Genomic DNA, 15815 nt, shown 5'->3' with positions numbered 1-15815 from the left:
TGTTGTTAGACAACTTCATTTAATGTCAATTAATTTTAAGAAGAAATCTAATATGGTATAGTGTCAAAGGAGTGAGACAGTCAAGGTGAGATTTGAATATTTTTCAACACTTTTGAAGATACTGTTTGGTCTCTTTGGTACATTCTATCCCAAATTAGATCAACCGCTAACATTATCAAATCTTCAATTGACAACCTAGTGCAGCAAGCTCATCGTTTGGTCTCGTGGTCTCCTCCCCCAGATGGTTGCGTTAAGATCAACCCGGATTGGATTTTGCAAAATTGCTCGTGACTCGCTAGGGAATTGGATTTTTGGCTATTCGGATTCATGCGATTTCACAACTGTGATGAAGACTGAACTTCAAGGTATCTATAATAGTTTGATCCTGGCTTGGAACAACGATTTCAGGAAAGTGATTTGCGAGACAGATTCTCTAGCATCTATCAGCCTCCTTACTGAACCTACTTCAACCTGGCGGCATCCCCATGGATGTCATCTCATCAATCTTATTCATGGTTTCTTAGCAAGACCTTGGCAAGTCGACCTTAAGCACACCTTGAGAAAAGGAAATCAATGTGCTAAGCATGGAGCCTCTTCAGATGTTTCTCTTCTCATTTGGGATTCGTGCCCTACAGTTATCTCTAGTGTCCTACTAGTTGATGCCATGCAAATTTCTTTTGCTAGGAGTTAGTGTTTGTTTTTTTTATTTTTTTTAATTTTTTGAATGATAAAAAAAAAATCAACTGCCTCTTATTAAAATAATTTTAAGACAAAGTGCATTTAAAGGGAAAAAAAATTAGTTTTATACATTTCAATTGCATATATGGCTTGATGAATGTATAAATCTTAACAATTTAAAGTTGTCTTTTAACAAAAAATAATATAAACGATTGTCAAAATTATGGTATTGGTAAATAAAATAAATCCAGTCATAAATTTAAGTTCTATTTTTTAATAAGAATATTTAAGAATTCTTTCTTTTATTAAGGCATATGATTTTTCTAAATTAGTAATTTTATTTTATTTATATTTTTATTTTTCGTAAATACTATTTTTTAAATTATCAAATTAAACCATTAGGTAGAATGGATTTTCATACCATGATAAATATAGGCAAATTAAAATTGATTTTATTACATCAAAATATCAAGTTAATAAATATAGAAATAATATGCATTAATTTAAATAATTCATTTATGAATAAAAAAATGTTTCTTTTGCGTAATTTTTTTCCTTCATTAAAAATTTCCACCTCTTTACTTTCATTTTTTTATCCATAAAAATTGAATAAAAGAGTTTATAATCTCATTCAGTCGGGTCAACTAATTGAGATAGATTCCTAAGTATTTTTAAATTTATTTAAATCATTTGTTATTTTTAAATTTATTTGAACATTCCTACGCTATTTTAATTTTCTTCAGGGCCGAAGAAAAGCCGCGACAATCGCACTTGTTTATATATATATATATATATATATATATAACAATCGCACCTGTTACTATTCTCTTTATTACTTTTTTTTTTTTTGAGTTTGCCATCTTTCACTGCATTTCTCCATACGCACGAGAGTTTTATTTCGAAAAAAAATGTATTTATACCATTTTGTCGCACAAAATTATATAGAAAAAAATAGAGAAGGCAAACGATGCAAAAAGAGATGTTGATAAAATATAGAAATATTGAAATAATTATTAAGAATGATTATTTATTTTGTATTTTCCAATCTCCACTTACTCCAGGGTAAGTTATGCAGCAGTACGAAGTATTTTTATTTTTTTATCATACTGTTTGGTACAAATTAATCCCATTAGAAATGATAACCAACCTTTGCCGGTACTAAACAATCTAAAAACATGCTTTTAGAAAAAAGTTATGCAATTTGTTTTTGCAATGTATCGAATTCACACGACCATTATTCCTTCACACGACGGATCAATCGGTCACGAGTCACGACCGCAATCACCGCCTACAAGGGTCGAGTCGGCACTTGAAAATCTCACATACACCAGATTTATTGTTCACACATTGTGTGTGACCCCTTACACCAAAACCTACCTTTATTATCGTTTTGTTAATAAGGGTAAAAAAACTTGAATAGTGACCCAAAAATGCCAAAACCAAGCCAACGAGAATCAAACCAAAATAAAAGAGCTAAAAAGAACTTCATACCCTTGGATTGATACTAGACACAATATATTACACTCTCAAGTCTCAACAACCCTGATTATTAGGCAAAGGAAACATAAAATAGAATCTAAACAAAACTTTTCGTTCAACACCCGCTCCGTTCGCTACCAGAATTTCTCGACCAAATAAATAATAAAAAACAAACTAATATTTAAACAAAATGATTAAAATATTAACTTTTTTTTTCTTGCTAGGGAACAAAAATTTGCATTCACTCACAGAGCCACCAGAGGATCTGACCCTAACAAAATGTCTTGGAAATAATCGTCCACTTGGCACAACGTTGCTGACGGCAAAAACTTTTCCTCACTGAAAACCTCACTACTCGAAAACCGCGTCGTTTCGTCAAACAAGTGCGACACCGGCTCGTCGAACATTACCGGAAAATTAAACACATCATCCCACGGCATGTCTTGTAACATAAACTCACTACTTTCATGAAACGACACAGTTTGTCCTTGACACTCTTCCAGCACGGTGTGGGCTTCGGTTCGACCGGGAAACGGCTCGTACTGTTTCTCCAGTTCAGCTGATTCGTTGAACCGGAGAACTGAAGTGGGTGACGAGAGGTTCAGACAAAACTCGTCCGCCGAGTCGTAGAAGCAGGAGACCAAAGCAGTTTCAATCTCCGGTTTCACGACCACCTTCATTTCCGGTTTTTCGGTTCTGATTTCTTCCTTTTCATCCAACTCTTTTCTTTCTTCTTTCTCCAACGTTTCCTTTGACCGTATCCCGAAATTCGTTAGGGCGTCCGGGCCGCGGAGCATGATTGCGGCATTGTCGTAACACAAGGCGGCCTCCTCCGCGGTTTCGAAGGTTCCCAGCCAGATTCTCACGCGCTGCACAGGATCCCGTATCTCCGCCGCCCATTTACCCCATGGGCGTTGCCTCACACCGCGGAATTTTTTCACGCTGCCAGAATTCTTCACCTTCACCTGCGGCGGCCGTAGTTTCGTGGCGTCTCCAACGTGTCTCTTTCTGGTAGCGACGGATTTAATCGCCGGCTGAAGCTCGATTCTATTGACATAACGCTTGATGCGCCGGCGGCTCGTGACTCTTTCTTCGTCGCTGGATGAGTCTGTAGCATATTGATCCGTCATCAATATGGAAATGACTTTAGGCGAAAGAGAAGTATTGTTTTTTGATTTCATGTGTTTTTTTGTAACGGTTTCGTGTTCAGTGTATTTGCATAGGATGCTATTGCTGCGGTTTTGTGGTTCCATGACTGTTTGTTAGGTATGAGAACACAATACAAATTGTGTGTTGCTGTGTTTTTCTTGAACAAATAGAGAGGATGTGTGATTGAGAAGATTGAGGAAAGGTTGTGTGTGCAGAAACCTGCCAAAAAGGCATCAAAAGGATGTGAAAAAATGGAAAGAAAGTATTTAAAATGTGAAGGGGTCACTGTTTGAGTGAGTGAAGGATGAAATTGGGAGAGAAAGATGGTATGGGAATAAAGAGGAAAGGACTTTAAAGAGTGAAAAAGCAAAACATAACACCATGTCTCGTGTGCTATGAAGAAAAGATTATGAAAAGGGTGATTCTCAGGATGTTTGTATGAGTAATAGTGGCTGAAGGAGACTTTCGTTGAAACTTCTTTTTGTGTCCTTTAAAAAGAAAAATAAAAAACTGTGGATTCAAGAGAGGAGAAGGGAAGGAAAAGAAGATGCAGATTCTGTGTGTGTGTGTGTGTTTTTTTCTTCCTTAAGTGTTTGGTGTGGAGTTTTGAGAAGAAAGTGACGAAGTATTAGTAGTGTTGAATGGGTAAGAAACAATATTTCAGTTGCAAAACTGAAACACCGAAATCACATTTTTATAGGATCAATCAGCCGAAATCGGAAAGGTAGCAGGGTTTTTATTTATTTTTCTTTTTCTCGTACTATAAAAACTGACATATATAAAAATTTCATCAAATATTTTCTTTCCTTTTCTTCCGACAAATTATTTTACGTCATTTCAACGAATTTGCCAGAATGAAATTCACTCACTGCTTGTATAACGAAGCTAATGAGAGCAATTTCTTCATTGTTTGCTTAATTTAACATGATTTTTTTATATGAAAAATTGCATTGTTAATGAAAATTCAAACACTATTAAGTAGTAAAAATCCAAACATACTATATTTACTTTAACGTAATGTATTATTGTATTAGCCGCCGCGTATTTGTAATTTTGTTGCGATTTCATTTGACTCTTAAAAACATCAAAAGTAACTAATGAGAAAAAAAAAACATCAACGGTTGCGAGCAATGTGTGCGTTAAATCTCGAACACTGTGATGGCTGTCACGTGAGCCCAAGATACTCGGCTTATTGGCAATTAGTCAGTCAAATTGTTTTGACTAATAAAAAAGTATCTTTTTTCTCTAAATTGATTTTTGCCCCCCTTATAGATGTTGCACTTCAAAATTAACACAAACAATAAGATAAAAGTGCAATATCAATGAATGAAGTATGACATTATTAATAAATAATTTAATTTTTGATCTGGGCATATGAAAAAATATTTATTGAGATAAATTAATCTCATTTAAATGAATATAAGTACATCAAAAGATTGATCTTTGATTTTCTGCTTAAGAATATCTTACTTAAAATAAATAAATTGTACGAGAGTAATTTGGTAAAATTAGTGATTAAACAGTCTTAATTGGAAACGTTTCATTCTGTGCTGGCCAGTGGCAACCGTGGGGTTCCCAAGCTCTGCCATATGTGTGTGGGTCAATAATTATTTTTCAACAGTTAAAAGGATTTTAATCTTTTTGAATTTGGTTTAGCTTTTCAAAATGGATTTTTTATTTAACTTTTCTTACAGCTAGAGGTAGAAAGAACATAACGTGGTGGACAACCTTGAATTCGCCGCCATTTACAATTGAGTTCCACTACTACAATACTACTACCCTCTGGGTTCTTTTCTGTTTCTCAGTTACTAGAATCGAGGCTGAATCTCTCCACGCGTTAGACCCTAGTGTGCAACACACCCTTTTTTAGTCTTAATTAACTGAAAACTCCCTTGAAAAATTACAGAAATATTAATGATGAATAATTCATGATAAAAATTACGTATGTTTCTAGCACATTTAAATTTTACACTTTTAGAGGAATACACGATTAAATATAAATTGGTTGTTTAATTCAGGTAATATTTCGAAATTTATTAAAATTAACTGACATTTAAATTATTTGTTTCAGATTCAGCTTATCAATTAATGGCTTTTATCACTAAAATGGTTCAAAACGAAAACTAATAACTAAAATGAGTTGATCAAGAAAGTATTTAAAAATCACCCATAAATACTTTTTTAACTAACTCATTCTAATTATTAATTTTCGTGGTTAATCCATTTGGGTTAAAAAAAATCCCAATTAATTAATAGAGACATACAATATGAGATATTCCAGTATGCATAAAAAATATTTACAATGGCTGATCTTAATATCTAAAATGAGAACGGGTTATGCTAAACCGGGAATTGGAGTAGATCCGGATTATTATTATACACACACACACACAAAAAGCAGTGTTTTGATGATTAGCATAACCATTGTTTTCTCCTAAAAAAAAGTAGTATAACCATTGTTCAGTTTAGATATTAATAATTCGGATCAGTCACAATAAATATCTTTTCATGCATGTTCGATCAGTCATTCTTGAATTTTTCATTAATATATAGGAGTTTGTTTTACGGATTAAATTATACTCTGAAAATAATATTGTCTGGAAATACTATTTTTGACGATATTATTTTTATCAACATTTTTTTAACAATTTAATATTTCTTGGAATATTTTAAAATTTATTTCAATAAAAATAAAAAATAAAATAAAATAAATTGAAAATGAAAAATTATTTTATTATTCTCATCCTTTTACTTGAAAATAAAAAGAGAACAAATCATGTGTATTATATAGACTATGTTTGGATTTTCGTTCATAATGTGGTGCATAAATTCCAAGATAAATCTAAAGGTTCACAAACTTACTTTTACAAAAGGAAAAATTTGAATGCTTTTATAAACCTCATTGTGTTCCAAAAGTCTATTTGCGACAATAAAACAAACATGCACATGACCTTGGAGAAAAAATGTGTCTCTAAATCATTTTTTATAACTTAAACAAAAACACCAAACATAAGAATGATACATTCTTATCTTATATTTTCAGAAATACATTTGTATTACTTGAAACAAACACACTCATAAATCTTCATGTATCGACTCAAATTTCAACCAATGGATAAATAGTTCAATGTTAAGAAGTTGATGGAAGCTTGCTTGAGAAGCTTCTATAGAGGCTGGATCTTTGAGCTTCAATAAGATCCTTCAATAGTGATTTTCAGTCATGGAGTTGTAGCAGAAGATAAAGGAGAAGAAGTGAGAGGAAGCGCCATCCACTAGATAATAAGCCATGGAAGGAGAACCTTCACCACTAAGAGAGAGCCTTGGATAAGAAGCTTAGAGAGAAAGCTTCAATGGAGGAAGATGTTGGACCAGCGGCCTCAATAACTTAAGAGGAATAGTCTCAAAATACAGAAGAAGCAACAATCAATTTAATAACATTCTTTAAACATGCAAGACAAAATTGATTGCAATAAAATAAATGAGATAAGGGAAGAGAGAATGCAAACACATTTTTATACTGATTTGACAAAGTCCGTGCCTACGTCCAGTACTCAAGCAACCCACTTAAGATTTTTCACTCCCTTTGTAAAAATCCGTTTACAAAGTCTAAACCACACAGGGACAACCCATCCCTTGTGTTCAGAAATCCTTACAACTTAAGAGATCCTCTGTCCCTTAATCAAACTCTTTGTATAAGAAGAAAGAAGAGGAATTCTCTCTTGAAGAGAAGGATATTACAATTGAAGTCCATGGATGAACTCTTAATGGATTTGCAAGTGTTTGTCCAAGAGTTTCTTTTAAGAGAGCATTTGGCAATGAAGTTCTCTTAGAATATCTCTCTCATTTTCTTTTGAGAGGATAAGACATTTTGAATAAGCAAAATTCTCATTAAATTTCGTGCCCAAGTCACCTATTTATAGGCCTTTGATGGCCATTCACAAATCCAATCAAACGATGTGACTGTTGGCAGATTTTCTAAAAACTCTCCACTAGTAATCGATTATAATGTTTGTGTAATTGATTACACAGTTATAATTTGAAGGGTGATGACTTTTGAATTTGAATTTCAGGAGTTTCGTTATTGGTAATCGATTACATGTTCAAAATTCAAATTCAAAATCCTTTTCAACAGCTCTTTTTCATTCTTCCCTTTTGGTAATCGATTACACTTCCTGGTAATTGTTTACTAGAGCCTTGCATGACTTTGAAACCCTTTGTTTTGAGGCAAGGCTTGATCTTTAGTGAATCTTGAATTAATCTTGAAGCAAATGCTTATCCTTTGAAGCGGCCTTGTTTGATTCTTCTTTGACATCATCAAAATTCATGTATTCATACATTCACATTCTCCCCCTTTTTTATGATGACAATCAAGTGATTTCTTTTCGACATCATCAAAACAATGCATGATCCACAGAAGAGAATGAGAGAGGGGGGGAGGGCATGGGAATTGAAAAAGATTAGGGAGAGAAGTTGAACTTTGAAGTGTGTCTCACAAGTTTTTCATTCATCAAATTTATGACAAGTGTTACACATGTTTTTATTTATAGCCTAGCACATGGGAAGCTTCCTTGAGAAGCAAGAAAGGTAGCTTCCTTGGAAAGCTAGAGGGGACTACTCACACCCCTCCAATAGCTAAGCTCACCCTCATGCCAAAATACATGAAAATACAATGGGAAGTTTCCTTGAGAAACAAGGAATGTAGCTTCCTTAGGAAGCAATCCTTGAGAAGCTAAAGGGGGGCTACTCACCCCCTTCCAATAGCTAAGCTCACCCCATGCCAAAATATATGAAAATACAAAAAAGTCTCTACTACAAAGACTACTCAAAATACCTTGAAATACAAGACTAAAATCCTATACTACTAGGGTACCCTTAACTTGTAGGGTGGGGTACCCTTAATTTGTAGGGTACTCTATAAACCTAAAATGACCAAAATACAAGGCCCAAAAGAAGGAAAACATATTCTAATATTTAAAAAGAAAAGTGGGCCCAACCTTGGTCCATGGACTCATAAATCTACCTTGAGGTTCATGAGAACCCTAGGGCATTCTTCAGCAGCTCTAGCCCAATCTTCTTGGAGCCTCTTGCTCATGGCTCTGGCGACTGGTCCCTTTCTAGGGAGGATTGCATCATCCCTTCCCCCTTGAAGGATTTGACCTCAAATCTGTTGGTTACTCCTCCTCGGTATTAGCTCCACCTGCAAAAGGAATTAAATTAGAAATGTTAAAAATGGTGTTAAGTTTATACTCTTATGGGAGGTCCAACCTATAGGCATTGTTATTGATCCTCTCCAAGGCCTGAAAAGGTCCATCACCTCTAGGACTAAGCTTGGATTTCCTCTTAGTAGGGAATCTATCCTTCCTAAGATGGAGCCAAACCTAGTCTCCCTCATTAAGAACTTGCTCCTTTCTTCCTCTATTTCCTTTAGTTGCATACACCTTTGTTTGGTTCCTAACCCTCTCATGTAACTTTTTTACAAACTCTGACCTAGATTCCCCTTCTTTATGTATAAAAGAAGTGTCAAGTGGGAAGGGAATTAGGTCTAAGGGTGTTAGAGGATTGAACCCATAGACAATCTCAAAAGGGGATTGCTTGGTGGTTCTATGAACCCCTCTATTGTAGGCAAATTCTACATGAGAAAGATACTCATCCCAAGACTTATGGTTGCCTTTCAGAAGAGCCCTTAAAAGGGTGGATAAAGACCTATTCACTACCTCTGTTTTCCCATCAGTTTGTGGATGACAAGTGGTAGAGAAAAAAAGCTTAGTTCCTAGCTTAGCCCATAAGGTTTTCTAGAAGTGGCTAAGGAACTTAGCATCTCTATCTGACACAATGGTCCTAGGCAAACCATAGAGTCTCACAACTTCCCTGAAGAAGAGTTTTGAGATGTGAGAAGCATCATCTACCTTGTGGCATGGTATAAAGTGTGCCATTTTGCTAAACCTATCCACCACCATAAGATAGAGTCTACACCTCTTTGGGTTCTAGGAAGCCCAAGGACCAAGTCCATACTAATGTCTACCCATGGTGTAGATGGGATGGGTAAGGGTGTGTATATCCCATGAGGCATCACCCTAGACTTGGCTTGTAAACAAGCCACACACCTAGTGTAATGCGTATGGACATATTTCTTCATATAGGGCCAATAGAACTTTTCTTTGAGTAAGACAAGGGTCTTGTCTATCCCAAAGTGGCCCATGAGCCCACCCTTATGGCTCTCTTTTACAAGTAATTTCCTGATGGATCCTTAGGGTATGCAAAGCTTTCCCTTTTTGAACAAATACCCCTCAGCAAAACAAAATCTGATGAGGACATGACCAAGAGCAAGGGCAAGGATCCACTTGAAGGACTTGGAGGACCTATGACAAGGGCTAGAGCAAGGAAAGCCAAGGAACCTCTTCAACAAGTGTTGTCCATACTATTTGAATACAAGCCCAAGTTTCAAGGAGAAAAGTCCAAGGTTGTGAGTTGTATCATGGCCCAAATGGAGGAGGACTAAATGAAACCACTTTGTCTCAATTTTAGAGTGTTTAGTTTGTCTAAATAATGGCCCAATCCTTGTAAAGTTGGATGACCAAAAATATGTTTTGGGTTAATCCACTAAAAGGGCTTTAGTTAGGTTTAGTTCAAGTTGTAATAAGGGCCCAATTGGCAACCTAGGCATCAGCCTTTTGGGAGTCCAAATGGTGGCTGACTTGTTGGCTGTTGGGGGTGACTTTTGGTTGCCACAATTTTAGTTACACTCAGCCATTAAGTTTTTTTTTAATTCCCTAGGTTAATGGCATTAAGTTATTTTAATTCTAGGTTAGTGGGTCATTACTAAAATCTGGTGTAAAGCTTCTATATAAGCTGAACCATTTTATCAATAAAGACAAGTTGAGTTTTATTCAGAAAATTAGAGTTTATCTCTTTTATCTTAGTGAGAGTGATTCTCCTAAATTCTTGAGTGATTCAAGAACACCCTGGCTGTATCAAAGGACTTTCACAACCTTTGTGTGTTGCCCTCGCCAGAAATAGTGATTTTTTCCTTCCTTTCATCTTCAACCTTGTTCTTTCAAATCACAATTCCAGAAAATCTACTTCTGCCTAGAATTATCTCGTGGCCATAACTCTCGTTTTACGCGCTCAAATTAAGTGATTCTTGAGCCTAAATTGAATTTCAAGACGAGACCTTTCACCTCGTTTTTGGAATCACCTCATTTGGAGCCCTGTAGCTTGAGTTTTTTCCATTTCTATATTTCTGTCCAACCACCACTTAACCTACGTTTTCTCATCTCATTATTCCATTTTATGTCAAGAACCACCTTATTAAGACCCACGAAATTAACCACCTTATTTTCCATCCTTTCCTTAATCAATTTCCGCATTTTCCATCAAGGTTTAATCCTAGACGATCCTAAGTCAGCCCTTGTGCCATGAGGGTTCATATCATTTGGTATCAGAGCTCCGGTTCTAGGATCAACACTTCCTTTGCTGGAAATATTGGGTAGCATCCTTCTTTATTCTCTTTGCCATTTATATTACCTTCTTATTCATATATTTTTTTTAGGCTGAACCATTGCAAAAGTTAAGCCTTTTGATCTCTTTGATATAAAAAAAAGAAGCAGAATTTCGTATAAGCAAAATTAAAAAAAAAAAATTGGGCTAAATGGTTCATGCTTGAAGAACTTTTAAAAAAAAATCTCTTTAAGGTAATATATTGGTTGCATGAAGGATTGTTACTTGAATTCCTAAATTCTGAATTTTATTTCCTTCATTTGTGCCTAAAAACATTGTTAGCCTTTTTCTTGGTTAACCTTTTCCTTGTCTCTCTAGCCTTACCTTACACATATTGGTGAATTGTTCTTTGTTGTGGCCATAATCTCTTGAATTGCCTAAGAACTCAAGGGAATTAGAGTGGTAAAAGGCAAGAGTGTTTCATTAGAGAAAAGCCATAATTGTGTGATACACTTGAGTGGGTGAGGTATTCAAACAACAACTATAATTGTCTTGTTACGTTTGATTTGTTTGTTTGAGATGTCAGGTACTAATCCTAATGATGGAGTGGGCTTTCGCAATTCCAAATGCAAGCTTTGATGCAACATTTGGAGAGGTTAATGAAACAACGAGATGATGCGCTCCATGAGAGGTTGGATCAAATGGAGAATAGAGATCATAATGAAGAAGAAAGGAGGAGAAGAGGAATGATGGTGTTCCTAGACAAAACCGAATTGATGGTATTAAACTCAACATTCCTCCATTTAAAGGAAAAATGATCCGGAGGCCTACTTGGAGTGGGAGATGAAAATAGAGCATGTTTTCTCATGCAACAACTATGAGGAGGACCAAAGGTGAAGCTTGCCGCCACGGAGTTTTCCGACTATGCTCTTGTGTGGTGGAACAAGCTACAAAAGGAGAGAGCAAGAAATGAAGAGCCAATGGTTGATACATGGACGGAGATGAAAAAGATCATGAGGAAGCGGTATGTGCCGGCTAGTTACTCAAGGGACTTGAAATTCAAGCTCCAAAAACTAACCCAAGGCAACAAGGGGGTTGAGGAGTATTTCAAGGAAATGGATGTGCTCATGATTCAAGCAAATATTGAAGAAGATGAGGAGGTAACTATGGCTCGATTTCTTAATGGTTTGACTAATGATATCCGTGATATTGTTGAGCTGCAGGAGTTTGTTGAAATGGATGATTTGCTTCACAAAGCAATCCAAGTAGAGCAACAATTAAAAAGGAAGGAGTGGCTAAGAGGAGTTTTACCAACTTTGGTTCTTCTAGTTGGAAAGACAAAGGTAAGAAAGATGGGGCTGCTACTTCTAGTAGTTCCACACCTATCCCATCAAAAACTCGCTCAAAGTCCCAAGAGAACCCTCTAAAAGGAGTAGAGATGTGAAGTGTTTCAAGTGCCAAGGCCTAGGACACTATGCTTATGAGTGCCCTAACAAAAGGTCCATGGTTCTTAGAGATGGAGAATATATAAGTGAATCTGATGTTGAAGAGGAAGAGGAGAGTGAGTACGTAGAGGAAGAGGAGACTCCGGAGGGAGATTTGTTGATGATTAGGCGGTTACTTGGTGGTCAATTGAAGCATGAGGAGGAGAGCCAAAGAGAAAACATCTTTCACACTAGATGTTTAATCAATGGCAAGGTGTGCATGGTGATCATTGATGGAGGTAGTTGCACCAATGTGGCTAGTGCTAGATTAGTGTCAAAGCTAAATTTAGCTACTAAACCACATCCTAGGCCATACAAACTTCAATGGCTTAGTAAGGATGGGGAGGTGCAAGTGAGGCAGCAAGTGAAGTGGACGTTTCCATTGGGAAATACAATGATAAGGTACTTTGTGATGTTGTTCCTATGGAGGCCAGTCACTTACTTTTGGGGAGACCATGGCAATTTGATAAAAGAGCCAATCATGACGGTTACACCAACAAGATCTCTTTCATGCACCAAGACAAAAAGATTGTGCTCAAGCCATTGAGTCCACAAGAAGTGTGTGAGGATCAAAAGAAAATGAGAGAAAAACTTCTTCAAGAGAAAAGAAAAAGAAAAAGTGAGCAAAACACTTGAGAGTGAGAAAAAGAGGGAAACACTTGAGAGGAAAAAGAGTGAACAAAAGAAGAGTGAAACATTTGAAGTGAGGGAGAGCTATTTAACCACAAAAAGTGAGGTCAAGAGGTTGTTTTGTGCTAAACAGTCACTATATATCTTGTTTTGCAAAAATCAGATTTTGACCACTAACACTTTTGATGATTTTGAAGTGCCTTCTAGTGTTAAAACTCTTTTGCAGGATTTTCAAGACATGTGTTCCACCAAATGTGCCAAGTGGACTACCACCTTTGAGGGGAATTGAGCATCAAATTGATCTCATTCCGGGAGCTTCTTTGCCCAATAGGCCAGCCTATAGAAGTAATCCACAAGAAACCAAAGAGATTCAAAGACAAGTGGATGAACTCATTAGCAAAGGTTGGGTAAGAGATAGTATGAGTCCTTGTGCTGTCCCAGTGATTTTGGTCCCTAAAAAGGATGGGACATGGCGCATATGTTCCGATTGTAGAACCCTTAATAACATCACCATTAAATATAGGCATCCTATACCTAGGCTTGATGATTTGCTTGATGAATTGCATGGTGCATGTTACTTTTCTAAAATCGATTTAAAAAGTGGATACAATCAAATTAGGATTAGAGAAGGGGATGAATGGAAAACTGCTTTTAAAACAAAATATGGTTTGTATGAATGGTTGGTTATGCCTTTTGGCCTAACTAACGCTCCTAGCACTTTCATGAGACTAATGAACCATATCTTGAGAGAGTTCATAGGAAAGTTCGTTGTGGTGTACTTTGATGATATTCTTATCTATAGCACTTCACTTGATTTGCATATTGATCATTTAAAATCTGTCTTGACTGTGCTTAGAGAAGAACAATTGTATGCCAATCTTGAAAAATGCATCTTTTGTACTAACCATGTTGTGTTTCTTGGTTTTGTTGTGAGTTCAAAAGGAGTGCAAGTTGATGAGGAGAAGGTTAGGGCTATTCAAGAATGGCCTACACCTAAGTCCGTGACCGAGGTGAGGAGTTTTCATGGCTTAGCAAGTTTTTATAGACGATTTGTGAAGGATTTTAGCACATTGGCAGCACCTCTCAATGAAGTGCTCAAGAAAAATGTTGGTTTCAAATGGGGAGAGAAACAAGAAGAAGCTTTCAATGTTCTTAAGCAAAAGCTAACTAATGCCCCCATACTTGCGTTGCCAAACTTTCAAAAATCTTTTGAAATTGAGTGTGATGCTTCAAATGTTGGGATTGGGGTTGTGTTGATGCAAGAATGCCATCCAATTGCTTATTTTAGTGAAAAGTTAAGTGGTCCTACCCTTAACTATTCAACTTATGATAAGGATTTGTATGCCTTAGTACGGGCTTTGAAAACATGACAACACTACCTTTATCCCAAGGAATTTGTCATTCATAGTGACCATGAGTCCCTCAAATATATCAAGGGGCAAGGCAAGCTTAACAAAAGGCATGCGAAGTGGGTGGAATTCCTAGAGCAATTCCCTTATGTTATCAAACATAAAAAGGGAAAAGGTAATATTGTAGCCGATGCTCTTTCTCGGCGTCATGCATTACTTTCTATGCTTGAAACAAAATTGATTGGTCTTGAATGTTTGAAAAACATGTATGAAAATGATGAAACTTTTGAATAAATTTTTAAAAATTGTGAAAAATTTTCAGAAAATGGTTTCTTTAGATATGAAGGCTTTCTTTTGAAAGAAAACAAATTGTGTGTGCCTAAATGTTCTACTAGAAATTTGCTTGTTTGTGAAGCACATGAAGGAGGTTTAATGGGGCATTTTGGGGTCCAAAAGACTCTAGAAACATTACAAGAACATTTTTATTGGCCTCATATGAAAAAGGATGTGCAGAAATTTTGTGAACATTGCATTGTATGTAAAAGGGCAAAGTCTAAGGTAAAGCCTCATAGATTGTATACTCCATTGCCAATTCCGGAGTATCCTTGGATTGATTTATCCATGGATTTTGTTTTGGGGCTGCCAAAAACAAGCAATGGTAGAGATTCCATTTTTGTGGTTGTTGATAGGTTTTCTAAAATGGCTCATTTTATTCCATGTAAAAAAGTTGATGATGCTTCCCATGTGGCTGATTTGTTTTTCAAGGAGATTGTGAGACTCCATGGTTTGCCAAGGAGCATTGTTAGTGATAGGGACTCTAAGTTCCTAAGCCATTTTTGGAGGACTTTGTGGAGCAAGTTGGGCACTAAATTGTTATTTTCAACCACTTGTCACCCACAAACCGATGGGCAAATGGAAGTTGTTAATAGGACTTTGGGAACTTTGCTTAGGACAGTTTTGAGGAAGAACTTAAAAACTTGGGAAGCTTGTTTACCCCATGTTGAATTTGCTTACAATAGAGTTGTTCATAGCACCACTAGTTGTTCTCCTTTTGAAGTTGTTTATGGTTTTAATCCACTAACTCCTCTTGATCTTTTGCCTATGCCTAATGTTTCAGTTTTTAAGCATAAAGAAGGCCAAGCAAAGGCGGACTATGTGAAGAAGCTTTATGAGAGAGTCAAAGATCAAATTGAGAGGAAAAATAAAAGCTATGCTAAACAAGCCAACAAAGGGAGAAAGAAGGTTGTCTTCGAACCCGGAGATTGGGTTTGGGTGCACATGAGAAAAGAAAGGTTTCCGGAACAAAGGAAATCAAAGCTTCAACCAAGGGGAGATGGACCATTTCAAGTGCTTGAAAGAATCAATGACAATGCTTACAATGTTGAGCTGCCCGGTGAGTATAATGTTAGTTCCACCTTCAATGTCTCTGATTTATCTCTTTTTGATGCAGATGGAGAATCCGATTTTAGGACAAATCCTTCTCAAGAGGGAGAGAATGATGAGGACAAGACCAAGAGCAAGGGCAAGGATCCACTTGAAGGACTTAGAGGACCTATGACAAGGGCTAGAGCAAGGAAAGCCAAGGAAGCTCTTCAACAAGTGGTGTCCA

General features: G+C 36.4%; 2 protein-coding genes and 1 pseudogene across 2 annotated transcripts; 2 read left to right on the top strand and 1 right to left on the bottom strand.

The window, feature by feature from the left end:
* Positions 1-241: 241 nt before the first annotated feature.
* On the top strand, positions 242-691 carry LOC102663365 (uncharacterized). Its single transcript, XM_006595199.3, has one exon. The coding sequence runs from the start codon at positions 242-244 to the stop codon at positions 689-691; it is 450 nt and encodes a 149-aa protein (XP_006595262.1).
* Positions 692-2152: 1461 nt separating this feature from the next.
* On the bottom strand, positions 2153-3987 carry LOC100801199 (ethylene-responsive transcription factor CRF3). Its single transcript, XM_006593696.4, has one exon. The coding sequence runs from the start codon at positions 3408-3410 to the stop codon at positions 2403-2405; it is 1008 nt and encodes a 335-aa protein (XP_006593759.1). The 5' UTR covers positions 3411-3987; the 3' UTR covers positions 2153-2402.
* Positions 3988-11639: 7652 nt separating this feature from the next.
* Positions 11640-15607, top strand: LOC121173370 (uncharacterized; annotated as a pseudogene).
* Positions 15608-15815: the final 208 nt, after the last annotated feature.

This window comes from Glycine max, chromosome 13 (genome assembly GCF_000004515.6).
Source record: "Glycine max cultivar Williams 82 chromosome 13, Glycine_max_v4.0, whole genome shotgun sequence".
NCBI classification, from domain to species: domain Eukaryota; kingdom Viridiplantae; phylum Streptophyta; class Magnoliopsida; order Fabales; family Fabaceae; genus Glycine; species Glycine max.
The sequence above is the reverse complement of the archived record's forward strand: the minus strand, read 5'-3'. Positions and strand labels throughout refer to the sequence as shown.

Excerpts from the sequence above, each read along its gene's own strand:
- LOC102663365 (XM_006595199.3), top strand. The coding sequence starts at position 242 with ATGGTTGCGTTAAGATCAACCCGGATTGGATTTTGCAAAATTGCTCGT.
- LOC100801199 (XM_006593696.4), bottom strand. The coding sequence starts at position 3,410 with ATGGAACCACAAAACCGCAGCAATAGCATCCTATGCAAATACACTGAA.